General features: G+C 49.5%; 2 protein-coding genes across 6 annotated transcripts in view; one reads left to right on the top strand and one right to left on the bottom strand.

The window, feature by feature from the left end:
* Positions 1 to 269: 269 nt before the first annotated feature.
* LOC133399611 (putative uncharacterized protein BRD3OS) lies at positions 270 to 8168 on the top strand. 2 transcript variants are annotated; one of them, XM_061671231.1, is made up of 3 exons: positions 270 to 1919; positions 2055 to 2135; positions 5150 to 8168. In XM_061671231.1, the coding sequence occupies exon 1, from the start codon at positions 905 to 907 to the stop codon at positions 1262 to 1264; it is 360 nt and encodes a 119-aa protein (XP_061527215.1). In that variant the 5' UTR covers positions 270 to 904; the 3' UTR covers positions 1265 to 1919; positions 2055 to 2135; positions 5150 to 8168. The 2 variants fall into 2 exon arrangements, with proteins under 2 accessions (XP_061527215.1, XP_061527213.1); XM_061671229.1 differs by lacking the exon at positions 2055 to 2135.
* LOC133399609 (bromodomain-containing protein 3-like) overlaps positions 3871 to 15826 on the bottom strand; it is a 28918-nt gene continuing 16962 nt past the window's right edge. For 2 of the 4 annotated variants that reach the window (XM_061671226.1, XM_061671225.1), the window contains 6 exons: positions 14216 to 14635; positions 12301 to 12429; positions 10986 to 11192; positions 10664 to 10896; positions 8222 to 8535; positions 3871 to 5264 (listed from right to left, as the gene is read on the bottom strand). In XM_061671226.1, the coding sequence (XP_061527210.1) occupies positions 5146 to 5264; positions 8222 to 8535; positions 10664 to 10896; positions 10986 to 11192; positions 12301 to 12429; positions 14216 to 14635 (1422 nt within the window). In that variant the 3' untranslated portion in view covers positions 3871 to 5145. The other 2 variants (XM_061671227.1, XM_061671228.1) reach the window with 2 other exon arrangements.

The following is a 15826-nucleotide window of genomic DNA, read 5'->3' as shown; positions in this document are numbered from 1 at the left end:
GTTCAATTGGAATTGGGGTCATTTTGGAAAGAGGACAAAGCATGCGCCCGTGGCGTAACTTTTGGGAATATGTCCAAGTCAGAATGGTGTGAATGGCATGGAAAATGTGGAAGAATATGCCTGTCAAAAAACAAACCAGAACAAGAATGATAGAAAAAATAAGAACATTTGTGTGAATGCTGACTTTATTTTTCAAAAGAGGGAATTTGTGTTCCTGTTCGAAAGGAGGCGATTCGGATTTGCTCCGTATCGCAGCAATTCAATTTCCGTTCATATACATGCAGTAACTAGTCGATAACTTGACTCAACCGACAAGGACCAAAAGGTCGACACGTTTCATTTGATCATTTCTGTGAATAGGCAATTTACGAGCTGTAACAGTACCCCAAAAAAGTTGAAAATCCATTGATGAATACGTTTGCGATACCTTGAATAACCGACTCATAATTTCAGATGTTAAATCCATTGAAAGGATGAATTAAGAATATAAAGACGAGAAACGTTGTTGCCGTGAGGCGGCGGAACCCTTGAGCTAGCCTTCGTTTGTTCCTACCCGGACCACAAAGCGGGCGCGCACTAGCCGATTAACGCTAATACGACAAGCAAAGATGCTAAAGCGTGGCATTGATCGCATAATTCGCTCACTTTGAACCGCGCGCGCATGTGCTACAGGCCGTGGGTGTTGAATTCCACCACCGATGCAGCTAACGAGCATGTCGTCGATGGTTAGCCGTTAGCACAAGCCGTTAGTTGGGCGGCTAACAGCGAGCCCGTATGTGGATTTGGACTCCAGTGGACTATTTTGTTTTCTTCTTTTTTTGGGACTCCATTAATGGACTTTGTGATGTTTTAAAAAAAATGCGCTTTTTCTTTGAACAAACGCACTCCAGTTGGCCGTGTCGCTATGGTAAGTGACGCTGCAGAGGCCCCTCGCGGAGGTGAGCGGATGCTGAACATTCCGGAAGCTTCTACTTTTCGCCATGTCGCCATGTCGTCCCCAAGTGGTGCCGCCCCCGCCCCCGCCCCGCTGGCTTCCAAGGCGCTGTCCGAGTCGTTCGCCCGCCTGCGCTTCCTGGACACGTCGTTGCTGGTGTGGCAGCAGCAGCGGCAGCGGGCGGCCACCGCTCCGCCGCGTCCGTCCTCCTACCTCAGCCGCAGCCAGTCGGCCTGGTACAGCAGCTACGGGAACAGCGCCGTCGTGGTCCGCGACAAGAGCTGCCTGGAGGAGCACCAGGGACGCTCCCGGGTGTGCGCGCTCATGTAGCGCACCGCAACGCAACCGGCCTGAAAACTTGCCTTGCCTGAGTTTTCTTTTTCTTATGTTAGGATGTGATCACACACGCGTTGCCATTGACGAAAAACGTCAACGTTGAGAAAGGAGCAAGTTGCAACTGCCGGTCGTACAAACCTCTCTTTCCCGGTTCTTTTATTCCGGTCGAGGTAGAACTTCAATGATTAGGCCGGATGAAAAGCTTCACGATTTATTCGAAAATACAAAGTCAAACAATAAGCTCGGCGAAGGTTCAGCGCTGGGCTCAGACCAGCGAGCGCGTTGAAGAGACCGCAGAAGTTCTCGTCCGCTTGTTTTCTGGCCAAAACTGCCGCCCGTCGTGACGTCACGCAGCCGTCGACCAATCCTAGCTGCAGCCTAGTGTTTGGGGTCCGATGTTCCCACCCCGGCACCCAGAGACAGAGCGTGCTCCACTTTCTACAACTTTACTGCGGAGCGTGGTGGCCATTGCTAGAGATGCGTCAGTACGCCCGCCATATTGAATGTGTCAGTTGTACTTCTATCGAGTGGCACACACACTACCAACGCTCTGAGTTACCGAAGGTTCCGGGTTGCGGTGAGCGCGCCCGGAGTGAACTTCCCAACGCACCCTACGTTGATCTGGTGTGCGTTTGTTGAGTCGGTGCGAGTAAGTGTCATGCAATTATATGTTTATTAGGATATCTGGATGTGTATCTGTAATGGAATGTATCAAATAAAAGTGCACGCAGTGTTGTGTACGCGTGCAGCCATTCATTGCGATGTCCGTGCGTTGCCTTTGAAGGAACATCGACTTGCCCAACGTGGCCGCCACGTCAAGTCTTCCAATCGAGGGTCGGAAGGGCTCCGCACACATTATTGCCAGGTGTGTTGACGCCAATGAGGGGGCAACGCTTGATTGGCGCAATCGAAATGGCACTTGAACGCGTCGACTGACTGGTCGGGGCTCGGAATGCTGCAGACGGCCTAGCTAGCAGCTAGCAAGCTAATTGAATAGCAAAGACTTTTTGCCCACCGTATCTGATACGAACTGCGAGTCGCCAACCATGCCGCCGCCTCACGAAACAATGTTGGCAAATGGCTGCGTTTCAGTAGATGGACATTAAAACGTCTGCCACGGTGCAGGTGAGAGTAACTTACAAAAAAAAGTTTGTCTTCCTTTCTTTTTTTGTGTAGTTATGCTGTATAGACTACATTTCCAACGGTGTTGTCTATTCAATCGAAAGGTGACCTTATAAACAACTTATTTGTTCAGTAACAGAGCTCGAGACGAGGCAAAATGTTTGTAATATTCCTTTCCCCTCAGATGAAATTCTCATATTGTATTCCCACTGTAACAAAAGGTCTGTGCTTTTCTGACAATGCACCAGACTCTGATAAAGTGTTGCTCGAATAGACGATAATGTGGCAAGTTAGCGCATCTGCCTCACAGTTGTGAGGTTGCGGGTTCAAATCCGGCCTCGCCTGTGTGGAGTTTGCGTGTTCTCCCCGCTCGTACCGGCGTGGCTTTCCTCCCACATCCCAAGTTAGGAGAATGGACGGAGGTATGAATTAATGTTATTCCTAATAAAAAAAATGCTTTTATTAGTGGCGAGGCGAGCCGAGGCCTATTTTTCGGTCTTTTTCAAGGTCGGAAAAGTCGCATTGAATTTCTGAAGGGTGTTTTCCAAAATTAGGGTCCCGCCCCAAAACATACTCGAGGGTACTATATAGTACATCGTGTATATACCGTAGTACTCGCTACACATTCCCAGTGTGCGTGATCATCCGGGCGTTGAGTTGCAGCCTACAGCGGTTCCTTGGCAGTGTTGTCATTTTATATTTGCACGTTTTGACCGTTTCAGTCAATAAACGACTGTGTGTCTCCTTGCGCACACGCCGGGCATTCCGACGCCTCCTTTGCCACGCTTTAATTGACATTTCAAAGACGTGGCAGCGTGGCACCAAGACTTCAAAATTGTGGCTCTCGACACAAGGCAAAACCAATAATAAATCACACAAAACAAAATGAGTTGGGGCACCCGTAGGTCATAAGGTCAACCGTGAAGTACTAAATACGGAACATTTGAACATGTCGGGTGTCCTTGGGTTCCTCGAAAGGCACTCCGGAAATCTAAGCTATTATTAGGGTGGTGCGGTATGGCTGAAAAATGGATCACGAGCCCAACAAAAGGCTGACTCTGGCTTTGTATTTGAATGTCCAAAATCCTGCCCAACTCGTGACGTGACCTTCTTGTCAACAATTTCTTGTGGCGCTGTCGCACAATGTTTTTTTTTTACTGTGCACGTTACACAACAGGTTATTTCTAGGTTGCAAAAGATGATGTAACCAAATTTGCTTAGTTGGGCCGTGATAGGTCGAGAGGCTGAGGGTAGCTCTCAAGTCTCGTCCCGGCTTCTCCCTCTTCCATACGCCCGGCAAAAAGAGAAATAAATGGAGCCCCGAGGCCGCCCACACAGCGCGTGGTTTGCTTCCACTTTTCTGTCGAACATGTTAGGGAAAGGATTGCCTATCGTGAAACATACCGATATTGCTTGAATGCACAGGCACTAGCTATGTTATCAGCAGGCGAATGAGGGGGGAGACGGCCAGGCAAAGGTCACTTCATGTGTTTATTTATGAAAAGAAAGGAAGTCAGAAAATAAGGATCCCATATCAGTAATTACACCAAATGACTTTTCTTCTTCTGGCTTCTTCTCGTGTGTTGGCGCGTAGCACACGCGTGTAGCACGGAGACTACACAGGAAGCTACTTGACAAGAAGCTACTATACAGGAAGCTACTATACAGTGCTCAACGTACAGCCCGACGGAGTGCATGCATACACATCAAATCACTCTTTTCCTTTTTCTTAGTAAAATACAAAATCAACTAGTAGAGCAACTAAAAACAAACTCGCCCCCGCCCGGCCGCCCATCACGTATGGAAGTCCATCTGTGCCATCCGATTCGGAATCTGATTACTATTCAAATGTACTTTTCAGCTTCTAAAATTCAGCATCAAATCGTCTCGTCCTGGTGACTCGCCGGGTCGAAGCCGTCATCCGACCTCAGCCGATCGCGTTTTGCGGTCAGACGACGGCTTTGGCCCTGGGCGACCCGAGTGGCGGTTTGATGCCCAACTTGCAGCTGAATGTTCAATTTCTGAAGCTGCAAAGTGCAGTGAATATATTGATGGTCATAAAAAAAAAAAAAAAAGAAGAAGAATCAGTGTCAGTAATTGCAATTGCAAATCCGACAGCACAGATATAATTCCGTACGGGCCCGACCGCCCGGAAAACGTCGTCCTCGATGTCATCGCGGTGGGTGAGGGTTAGGGTTGTTCTGACCAAACAATGATGGATTAAGAATGCAAAAATTTAAAAGGCTAAAAACATTTCCCCCCCACCCCCCCTCCCCTCCCCTCAAACCAGAGCGTTTGGAGGGGGCGGGGCTCCCGACAGGAAGTGGTACAGAGTCCATGAAGGAAGTGAGCGAAGTAGTGTTGGTTGAAGGAAGGGGCGGGGCTCGGCCGGCCGGCGACGTCAGAAAGGGTTTTTATTGGCTGAAAGCGTTCGAGAGTCCGTTTCTCAAAGAAACACTCTGATGTCCCGCTATCCCTGAACGCACCTTCCGTCAGGCAAGTCGATAAGACGTGAAATATTTCCGATTCTTTTTTTGATCTTCTGACGGGCCGCCGTGATGCAAAAGTCAAACGCGTCATCCGTCCCAGTTTTTGATTTCCTCCACAAACAAAAAACAAAATTAAAAAAAAAAAAAAAAAACAAAGACTAGATGCTAAAAAAAACAGGTCAGCTTATTTACATACATCAGTGTGTGTGTGTACTTGTGTATATATTTATATATTTATATACGTGTGTGTGTGTGTGTGTGTGTTCAGTCTGTGTCCGAGGACGAGGACGTTCCCGTCGAGGAGCTGTCGTCGGACGAGGAAGACGAGCTGCCGCTCAAACGACTCGCCCCGCCGCCTGAGGCCCCGCCTCCGGCTTGCTTCTCTGGAAAGAAAAAAACAAAAACATTAAGTCACATCACCGAGACCAAGACACCTAGTAACCCAGGCCCAGGCGCAGGCCCAGGCCCAGGCCCAGGCCCCTCCCCACTCGGGCTGCACAATATTGGATATTGTGATTTACTGTAACCTTGTGATGTGAAAAAAGACAGGATAAAATACTCGCGCCATTTGAAATCCAGAAAATATTAGTCTTTTTCCCCTTTGTAATTCTTTGACAGTTTAATAGTTCAGTTCAGTAGAAATAAAGAAGCTATTGTGCCAAGTCTACCTCTATTTAAATGCACTGTATTATTGAGCAGCTAAATGTCCAGCCAGTCATGAAGTTATTCATTTTTTATACTGTCGTCTGTATAGCACTATTCATTTGTTGTCAATCAATCTGCAATTTTGGCTTGCACATCTTGTATAGCGACTGGATTTGAGTGCACAAAGCGCGGCGTGAACCTCGCGCCCGGATCGGACTACAAAGATTTCCGTCCCCTCGCTGGGCCCATTTGGAACGCCAAAAGACAAAATCCAAAACCCACGATTTGGCCCCGAGATGCCAAAACCGGCACTGGGGTATTTAAGTACAATTTGTAAAAGGTCCAGATCGCGAACATTTCTTGAAGCAAAGATCCGGGAGGTCATCTGGTGCGATATACATTTAAGTAGTCGTGTCGCATCGACACCTGCTCGTCGTCATAAATACATCAGTCAAATTCAAAAACCTTTTGGCAACAACTGTGGAATTTGTACAAAATAAAAGTACGGCCGCATTTCCGAATAACAGCACGTAAATGAAGAGAGAAAGTTAGGTCTTCATCCAGCCGTCCATTTTCTTAGCCGCTTCTCCTCACGAGGTTTCGCGGGCGTGCCGGAGCCTATCCCGGCTGTCAGCGGGCAGGAGGCGGGGTACGCCCTGAACCGGTCGCCAGCCAATCGCAGGGCACATACAAACGGACAACCATTCGCACTCACATGCACGCCTACGGGCAATTTAGAGTCTCCAATTGATGCATGTTTTTGGGATGCGGGAGGAAACCACGCAGGCACGGGGAGAACATGCAAACTCCACACAGTCGGGGCCGGGGATTGAACCCGGGTCCTCAGAACTGCGAGGCTGACGCTCTAACCGGTCGGCCACCGTGCCGCAAGTTAGGTCTTCAGATAAATACAAAAGTGGGACTTTCCTCTTTGCCGTTTCAAACAATTTGACATATTTTAATTGAACAAACCGTTTCAGAGGTTATCTATATTCCGTACCGCTTATCCTCCTGACGGGTCGCCCCCACGCCCCGGACCGGTCGCCGGCCAATCGCACGGCACACGGAAACAAACAACCATTGGCGCTCCCGTTCACACCTACGGGACAATTTACAGTCTTCGAGGAACCTCGTTTTAGAGGTTACGTTCTGCGTTTTGCTTCACAATGGCGTTTGACATACGCGACTTCCCACGGAGAAGCGCAAACACGAATGACTCTGGCCGTTCCATCGGCTCCAGATGTTTTCTTGCTCCATCGGTCGTGTTCTGATCTTTGTCCGTCTGGAACTCAACTCCCACGCCGTCTCTCTCGCTCTCTTCCCTGCTCGGTTTCTCGCGCAGTCGGTGATTACCGGCCGAGATGCCCATTTGATTGGCTGAAGTCGCACGCGATTGGTCGGTACATTTCGGCAATACCGTAAAGCCTGTCACGCTGCGCAGCCTAAAATAAAAGCACCCCGTATGTCCCGAATCATCAACCTTCTTTTTGAGCGGAGACCTCTGCTTGTGCATGAATTGACATCCAAACATTAGTGCTAGCGTTAGCAAGCGAGTTCTGTTGCCTGCTTACTAGCCGTATTAAAAGTACGTGAACTTTAGCCCGAGCGCTGCCCGGACATCCTCCGAAGCACCGCCGCACCTCCGGGCTGCTCAGTGTGTCGTTCAAAGGCTTAGAATTTACTGGAAAGTGTAACATCTAATTCGGTGCTCATCTTATGAGGATGTCTAGCTTTTCTTATCACCGTATGCTAGCACTTAGGTCAGCAGCCATTGGTTGTTTACTTGCGCTTCACAGCAAACAGCAGCCGGGTGTGACAAATGAACACGGTGAAGCCAGAATGTTTGGCGGGCACTATACAAAGTATGATTGCGATTGGTAGAATGGGTACCCGAGTTCTTTTCCCCTTCATGGTCGGGACCGTCGCGATGCGTCTATCGCACATTGGTGCCGCCTAGTGCGAGACTCCTAGCCCAAGACACAATCGGAGACATCTAGTCCGAGGCTACGCTTCACACTGCAGCGCAAGTCCCATGTTTTTGATTCCGATTTTGGCATCGCATCCGATACGAGTGCAGTATGGACGCTCACGCTGCGCTCAATCCGACTTAGACGTCATCCGAAGGCGACAAAGGTCGCAATTGTTGGACAAAACAGACAAGGAGCAAACGCAACGGCGGACGAAGGAGCAGAGAAGAGTCGGTGGCCGAAAGAAGACGCTTCACAAACGATAAATCGAAGAAAATGTGGGCCGCGCTTGCACAAAATCCTAGAAATCGCCACAAACGCGTCTGGAGCAGACCTACGCGAGGGGCCGTAAACTCGGCGCCTCGCGTTTGCGCGACGTCCTGCTTCGTGCGGACGCGTGTCACGTCACGGAGGCTTTCCGTCCACGCTTGAAGTCGCATTTGCTTTTGGATGTGAACGAATACAGCAAAAGATCGGAATTGGACATCACGCCCTGCAGTGGGAACGTAGCCTCAGAGACCTTGTCGGTCAGTCCAAACACACCCAGTTACAAGTCACCTTGCCCCAAAAAACCTAGTCTAAGACAGCTAGTCATGTAATTACAAGGTAGCCAGTCTAAGTTACCTAGCCACCTCGTCTAAGTAGCTCGTTGCAGGAAGGACCGGAGGTAACAAGTGAGGCAGACCGCCGTGTCGTGTCATGTGCGTGTTTGTGCACGTGCGACTCACGCATGAGTTTCCTCTGCTTCTTCTGCAGGCAGGACTTGACGTAGCGCTCGAGTTCTCGGAGCGTGGACGGCTTGAGGGTCTCGAAGTCGATCTCAATCTCGTCGGGGTTGGAGTCCCTCAGGGAAGGTTCCCGGGACTGGATGATGTGTACCACGCGGCCCAGCTTCTCTCCGGGCAGCCGGTTGATGTCCAGACTCAGCTGGCGTTTCTCGTCGTACGACATGGGGAGAGAGGACGACTCCTCGCCCCCGCCGCCGCCGTCGTCGCCGTTGGCCGAGGCGCCCCCCGCCGCTTTGGCGCCCTTCTTGGCTTGTCTGGGGGACGGAGCGGGTTACTACGACTTGGGCCTTTTTCACTCGTTTCAGACAATGTGACTTTTCTCTCTGTGGTTGCAAGTCTACTGAAGCAAAGCAAAAAGACTTTAGAACAAGTTGAAGGGCGAATAAGAAGAAGTAGGAAGAAGTAGTGACCTCCGAGAGAAACGGATACAGCGATGCAAAATATTCGAGAGCTAACATGAGGAAAGTTTTATTTCCAATTGGATACTGGCGACCAGCTTCTTCACATCAAGACTTATTATATCATTGTCCCGTTGCATGATGAAAAGCTTCTCCCGATGAGTTTGGATGCATTTTTTCTGTAAATTGCCAGACAAAATGGTTTGCCGACCTCCACAGGGCAGGGGTGAAGGAACCACAATCCACAGTTCAAAGACAACTTGGAGAGAAGAACTAGACGAATCGGAAGGCCAGATTGGATTTTGCAAAGTAGTACAGCGATGAGTCACAAAAGTTTTGGAACAAAGTTTTATAGACTGATGAGACCAAGCTTAACCACCAGCAACCTCTAGTGATGGAAAGGCCAAAGTATGGAGAAAGAAAGGATCTGCTTATGATCCAAAACACACAAGCTCATCTGTGAAGCATGGTGGCGGTCACGTCACGGCTTGGGCTCGCATGGCTGCTTCTGGAACGGGCTCACTCGTCTTGATTGATGAACTCACGATGGGGGCAGCAGAATTAATTCTGAAGTCTACAAAACTATTTTGTCTGGCAATTGACAGAAAAATGCATCCAAACTCATCGGGAGAAGCTTCATCGTGCAACAAGACGATGACCCAAAACACACTGCCATGACAACAAAGGACTTCATCGGGGGGGGGGGAGTGGAAGGTCTTAGACTGGCCAAGTCGATCACCGGACCTCAACTCAATAGAGCATGCATGTCGCAGGCTTGATGCAGTTATTGCATGTAAGAGTTATGCCACCAAACCATCCATTCCTCTTCATCCGCTTATCCGAGGTCGGGTCGCGGGGGCAGTAGCTTGAGCAGGGACGCCCAGACTTCCCTCTCCCCAGCCACTTCCTCCAGCTCTTGCAGGGGAATACCAAGGCGTTCCGAGGCCAGCCGGGAGACTTAGTCTCTCCCGCGTGTCCTGGGTCGTCCCCGGGGTCTCCTCTCAGTGGGACGTGCCCGGAACACCTCACCGGGGTGATCCTAATCAGATGCCCGAGCCACCTCATATGGCTCCCCTCGATGCGGAGGAGCAGCGGCTCTACTCCGAGCCCCTCCCGGATGACCGAGCTTCTCGCCCTCTCTCTAAGGGAGAGCCCGGACACCCTGCGCAGGAAACTCAGTTCGGCCGCTCGTATCCGGGATCTCGTTCTTTCGGTCACGACCTCACATAGGTGAGGGTAGGAACGGAGATCGACCGCTAAATCGAGAGCTTCGCCTTTCGGCTTAGCTCCTTCCTTCTTCACCGCAACGGACCGATACAAAGTCCGCATCACTGCAGACGCCGCACCGATCCGTCTGTCGTTCTTCCCTCACGTGAACAAAACCCCAAGATACTTGAACTCCTCCACTTGGGGCAGGATCTCATACACGTCCCGGAGAGGGCTCTCCACCCTTTTCCGACTGAGGACCACGGTCTCGGATTTGGAGGTGCTGATTTTCATTCCGGCCGCTTCACACTCTGCTGCGAACCGCTCCGGTGAGAGTTGGCGATCACGGCTTGATGAAGCCAACGGAACCACATCATCTGCAAAAAGCAGAGATGCAATACTGAGGCCACCAAACCGGACCCCCGCTACGCCTCGACTGCACCTTGAAATTCTGTCCATAAAAGTTATGAACAGAATCGGTGACAAAGGGCAGCCTCGGCGGAGTCCAACCCTCACCGGAAACGAGTCCGACTTACTGTCTCCTCCCTCACTTACTGTATAAAATAACACCACTAATAGCAACGTGACAAAGATTTGCCAAAAATGACAGTCTGTCAAAATGCTGTCTGTTTGGATCGGACCGAGATAGTTCCTAAAATGTCCGTTAAGAAAACCTTGCGTAGTGATTGGGGAACGATGACTGACCGACTAACTGCGTTCCTCATGACTCATTATTCCAGACTCCCTAATCACGAGAAATTCTAGCGAAAGAGCTCACCTGGCGGCGGTGACGGTGCTGTTGGCCTTGCGCGCCGGCGCTTTCTTCTGATTGGCTGTCTTGGGCTGCTGGGCGGCGGCCTTGGGCTTCTTGTCGTCGTCGGGCTTGGCCTTGGCGGCGGCCTTGTCGGCTTTGTCCTTCTTCTTGTCCTTGTCCTTCTTCTCCTTCTTCTTCTTGGGCTTGCTGACGGGCGCCTGCGACAGGACGGCCAGCTGTTCGTGCACCGCCTTCAGCTGGAGGGAGAAGCTCGTTAGCGTCCCGAACGGGAAGCGGACCCAAACGTGCGCTAGCTCGAGGAGGAGAAAAGTAGAATGTTCTTGACCTGGGACTGGCCGGCAGCACCAACCTGCTCCTGTAGCTCAGCCAATCGCGTGGCGCGCTCCTCCTCCGAGTCAGACGACTCGTCTGAGGAGGAGTTGTTGCTGCTGTCGGACGAGGCCGTGCTTTTACTAACCAATGGCGTCGTGGACGGAACCGACGCCTCCACGCCTTCGTCCGGGATCTTGGCGAAGCGCATCTCGAACACGTCCTGGCGGCAGACGGCGGCCGTCAGCCCAACGGCGGCTACAAGCCCGCTTCGATGGGGACTTTCACAAGGATAATAACGCCAACTAGCATATTTTGGTTATTATTACATACAATGTTGCGCTGCCACATCGCAGCTCACCGTTTGCGATGCACTAATCCCTCATTCCGTTCAGGGGTTACGCGCCACCCCCCAATAGACAAAATCCGCAAAGTCGTGACCAAATATTCATTTTATTATCGATATACATTTGAAAGCTTAATGAATACCGAGATAATGTTTTTGTCCACTTGAGATCGCCATCCACATATTGAACATGACTTTATCTATGGCGTTGAATGTGTACTTGTCTTTAAAGACGGGCCCGGCCTACGAAGTGACGCGGAAGTCAGTGAACGAGGACGTTCGGTCGGCCGGCTGTCAACTAGCTTTAGCTTTAGCCGCTGAGCGACGGCGTCGGTTGAGGCCGCCGGCAAGTCGGCTAAGAATTTACTTATGCTTACCGCATTTTATTTATTTTATTTTTATTTTTTTTTGCCGCTTGTTCGACTGTTTCCAGCTTTCCTCTATCCAAACCACCTGTTATGGATTACAACTGGTTCACACTAGCAGTGGTAGGTTAAATTTAATTAGCTAGCGATGTTTACCGCAATAATTGTTGTTCCCACAGAGCAGAGTGAATATTTGCTCGTAAGTACCGTTGTGCACTGTGTTTGTATTTATTGCTGCTCTGTATGTTTGAAAGTAGCAGTTGTTTGATGGTTTACAATGACCTTAACATCTTTACTAATTTCCTTTAGCCAGTCTGAACCATTTCGCATTACTTTTGGTGTTTAAATATACAATGTTGACTTGTCTTTTGTTTTGTGTCGGTTTTACAGTCAACTTCCACTGCGAGTGACAAACAAGGTTGAGAACAGGCAATAAGGAACAATAAGGAAGGGGGGGAATGCTTTCAATACGTTGAAAGGAGTTTAATGTGTGTAGGCGCAGTAAAACATTTGTTTCCAATATGGGGTTGTCTCTATTGTAGTCTTTTTTTTTTTTTTTTTTTTTTCTTTTCCTCGAAGGTAAACGGTTGCAAAAGAGTGTCATGCGGTGGCGTTCGTACCTGCAGCTTGCGCGCCATGGCCACCACCTCGTGGTCAGGGGGGTTGTACTTGTAGCAGTTGGAGAACATTAACCTGACGTCAGTGGCGAAGCTCTGAGGGTCGCTGTACTCGCCTTTGTCCATCTTTTTCTGAAACCAAACAAATCTAATGCGTCACTTTCCAGCTTTCAAGGTGGATGGAGCAGAAGCCAAATCAACAATGAAATGACGACTTCAAAACAAAAATGCCTGATCTTCATAATTCCATCTTACATGTTACTACTTACAATGGTCGACTTATACGGGATCGCGCAATTGCATTCTTCAATGGCGACAAAACTGCGCCCGGGCGGCGGGTGACACGACGCACTTCCGTCAGCAAAACGGAAGCTCGGGGTACGTTCGCATATTCAATCCGACGTCCGAACTCCACTCCGAGAGTGAGCGCGTCGCGAGAGGCAGCGCGTGCTCCCTTTCTTTGAATTTACGTACGACCGTCGCCGGAGTCAGAGCGGCCTGAGCGTTGCGCTCCGACTGACCCCGCGGAGCGCGTTGGCCAAGGCGCCCTGGGTTGGCGTCGGCCGAGTGGCGCGGGTACAAATGAACATTTGAGACCGAAAACGGCAAACGCGAGGCGTGGAATCCTTTTAACCCGTCTTCCCGCCAAACGCACACTCCGAGAGATTAACAGTAGTGTACCTTACTAACGTAACGTCAGCCCTGCGGAGGGCTACTCTGTGTTAATTATAACTGCCGTCAAATTTGTGGCTCGTTTATTACAAGTACAGTAGAAGAAAAGCATCAAAAAAGTTACGTCATAAAGATTTGCCAGTGTACGCCCAACGGGTCCCTAAGCGGCAACATTTTGGATCACGTAGGTGAAAAACGTGGCAGGTTCGGTGAAGTCAAATGATGGACATCGTTGTTTCCTCACGAACGTTCCCTCACGTTTGAAGGATTCCAAAAGTTTTGTAATATCGGGAATGTTGCTCAGCTGGTCTGGGCTGAGAAATGCACAGCCATGAACTTCATGAATCTTTTACGCACAATGTGAATTCAACAAAATAGGGAACCAAGGATGGTTCGTTCGTAAGTGAAAGGACTTATTTTTCTCTTTTGTAGACATAATTACTCTTTAACCGAGCAAAAACAGTTTCGAATTTTCAGTAGGATACTCCAGTACTAAATAACCGCAGTCCTCCATTCAACTCCCCTGTTATATTGCGCTATTTTTATTGTTGAATAAAACCCTTGCTTTGGGTCCCTGGGGGAAGAAAATTGCTCCTCAAAATGACAAATTTGCTTCTGCATTGAAGAAACGATTAGCAAAACCGCTCCTTAAAGAAAAAACGATGGTGAGCCTCGACTATCGGTCTTGTCTTTCTTGTTTCTTGCGTTTCAAAAATATATATAGTGTCAGCAAGCTACGCGAATGAATTTCTCTCAAGTACGACGACGTGCCACGTTCAAGGGCTTGAACCTATTTGTCGATGGATCGACTTGGCCGCTGCGCAATAACGTTTATCTTTTGTGGCCGGCTAATCGTCTCTCGCGTGTTTGGGAGGCGTTGGGCACGCGTGGCACACGAGCAGCGGCGCCTCAAGCGTGTGGCAATATCCGACGGAAAATCGGACCGGCACCCTCAAATATAATACAGTAGTTGTCCGTGAATTTGATAATCCATTAGTTGTCAAGTCATTGATGAATTGTTGCACCTGTACTGCATTTATAAAAATGGGAGTGGTGTACTTCCTTGCATGAGATACTGTAACACAAATTGATCAAATATTCAAACTCGAATGAGTTTTTCCTTTTCTTGTCGAACTGAGCCCGAAAATGGAATTTCTTTGGCTTTGCAAGTGAAAGCGGAAGAAAGTCCGAACGAGCGGAGAATGCGGCGTGCGGCTTGCGGCTTGCGGCTTGCGGCGCCGTTTACCCTGACGGTGCTGAGGTCCATGGGGTGTTTGATGATGTCGTGGTAGTCGTGGAGCTCCAGGGCCTCGGCGTCGACGGGTTTGTAGAAGGGCCAAGCGTAGGCGGCGTGCTTTTTGGACAGCATCTCCTTCAGGATGGCGTCGCAGTGCTTCATCTGTTCGCCCAGCTTGCCCGCCTTCCTGCCGCCGCCCGCCCCGCCGCCGATGGCCGGCGCCGCGCCCCCTCCGCCCCCCGCATCGCCGGCCGCCGCATCTTCGCCCGTCTCCCGCCGCGCTTTGGCGGGCCGGGCGGCGGCTTCGCGGCGGGCCGAGGCCAGCTTTGCCGGTTTGATGTCCTGCGCCGTGGGCGAGTCGGCGCGGCCCGCCGAGATGGCCGACGTGGTGGGCGTGGTGGTGTCGGCTTTCCGCTTGACGCCCTTTTTCTGTTGGCACACCGAACAGGCTTTTAGCGGGAGTTTTCCTGGCTGAAATCCGGCCACGTTCTGATCATTTGCAATGGAGCATATGCAGCGCCCCCCACTGGCTAAAAAAAACACTGAAGTACAGTTAAACCACCATATTGAGATGAGTTGACATCTTTTGCACCCTTCATAATATTAATAATAATAATGCATTTCACTTGTAGTCATACATGCAAACACCAAAGGCGTGAAAAAGGTGACCCAAAAAAACAACAACAACATAGTAGGCGGGGTCTGGGGGCATCCTCCTAGCCCCCTCAGAAAACTCTCTTGATTTGAACATAAATGGAGCAATCTGGAAGACTCCGAAGACGGCAATAAGGCAAAAAAAAGAAAACAAAATTCTTCATGCAGAAAAACTTATTTCCACCGCTCAAGTACAAATTTAAGATTCAAATGAAATTTGCCTGATTTCTTTGCTTTTTAGTTCAACCGGAGCCAGGCCCATCTCCGCCTGCACCCGATGCCAGCTTCAAGCTGTGCCACATGAACAGCATCCTCCTCTTTAAGCGCTCTCATTCTGGAAAACAATTGACTACAATCGTTGTCTGTTTCACTTCCTTTTTCACCATTTCCAACTTCTAAGGCTCATCCCAAATGCATCCCCCCAGGAAAATATCGAGTACAATATTTTTCTGCTTCTATTGGGCAGTTCTGAATTTGAACTGAGTTCATTCTGCGTTGTGACAAAATCTCTAACATCGCTCCGTCGCTTCATACATTTAACATCCGTAAACTAATTAGATCGCTGTAGCCGCGTTTCCTAATTAATAAAAGATGCACGAGCGGATCGGCTCTTGTCGCCGATGTTACGTGCGCTTGACGAAAGACCAGCGCAACGCATACGACACCGGCTGATCTGATGAGGAAAAACGTAAGAGTAGCAACAGAGGATGCCCGCGCCAGAGGTGGGTAGGCTCGCCAAACATTGTACTCAAGTAAGAGTACTGTTACTCGACAATAATGTGACTCAAGTAAAAAGTAAAAAGTAGTCATCCAAAAAATTACTGGAGTAACAGTAAAAGGTATACAGTGAAATTATTACTCAAGTACTGAGTAAATAGTGAGTAACTTCAGATTTTCTTTAACCACAGCATGAACATCAATAAAAAAAAATTGTTTTTAAAATAAAACGTGAATGTGCAAATTGTG

Source organism: Phycodurus eques, chromosome 3 (assembly GCF_024500275.1).
Source record: "Phycodurus eques isolate BA_2022a chromosome 3, UOR_Pequ_1.1, whole genome shotgun sequence".
Classification (NCBI taxonomy): Eukaryota; Metazoa; Chordata; class Actinopteri; order Syngnathiformes; family Syngnathidae; genus Phycodurus; species Phycodurus eques.
Note: the sequence above shows the minus strand (reverse complement) of the source record. Positions and strands in the feature narration are given on the sequence as shown.

Excerpts from the sequence above, each read along its gene's own strand:
- LOC133399611 (XM_061671229.1), top strand. The coding sequence starts at position 905 with ATGGTAAGTGACGCTGCAGAGGCCCCTCGCGGAGGTGAGCGGATGCTG.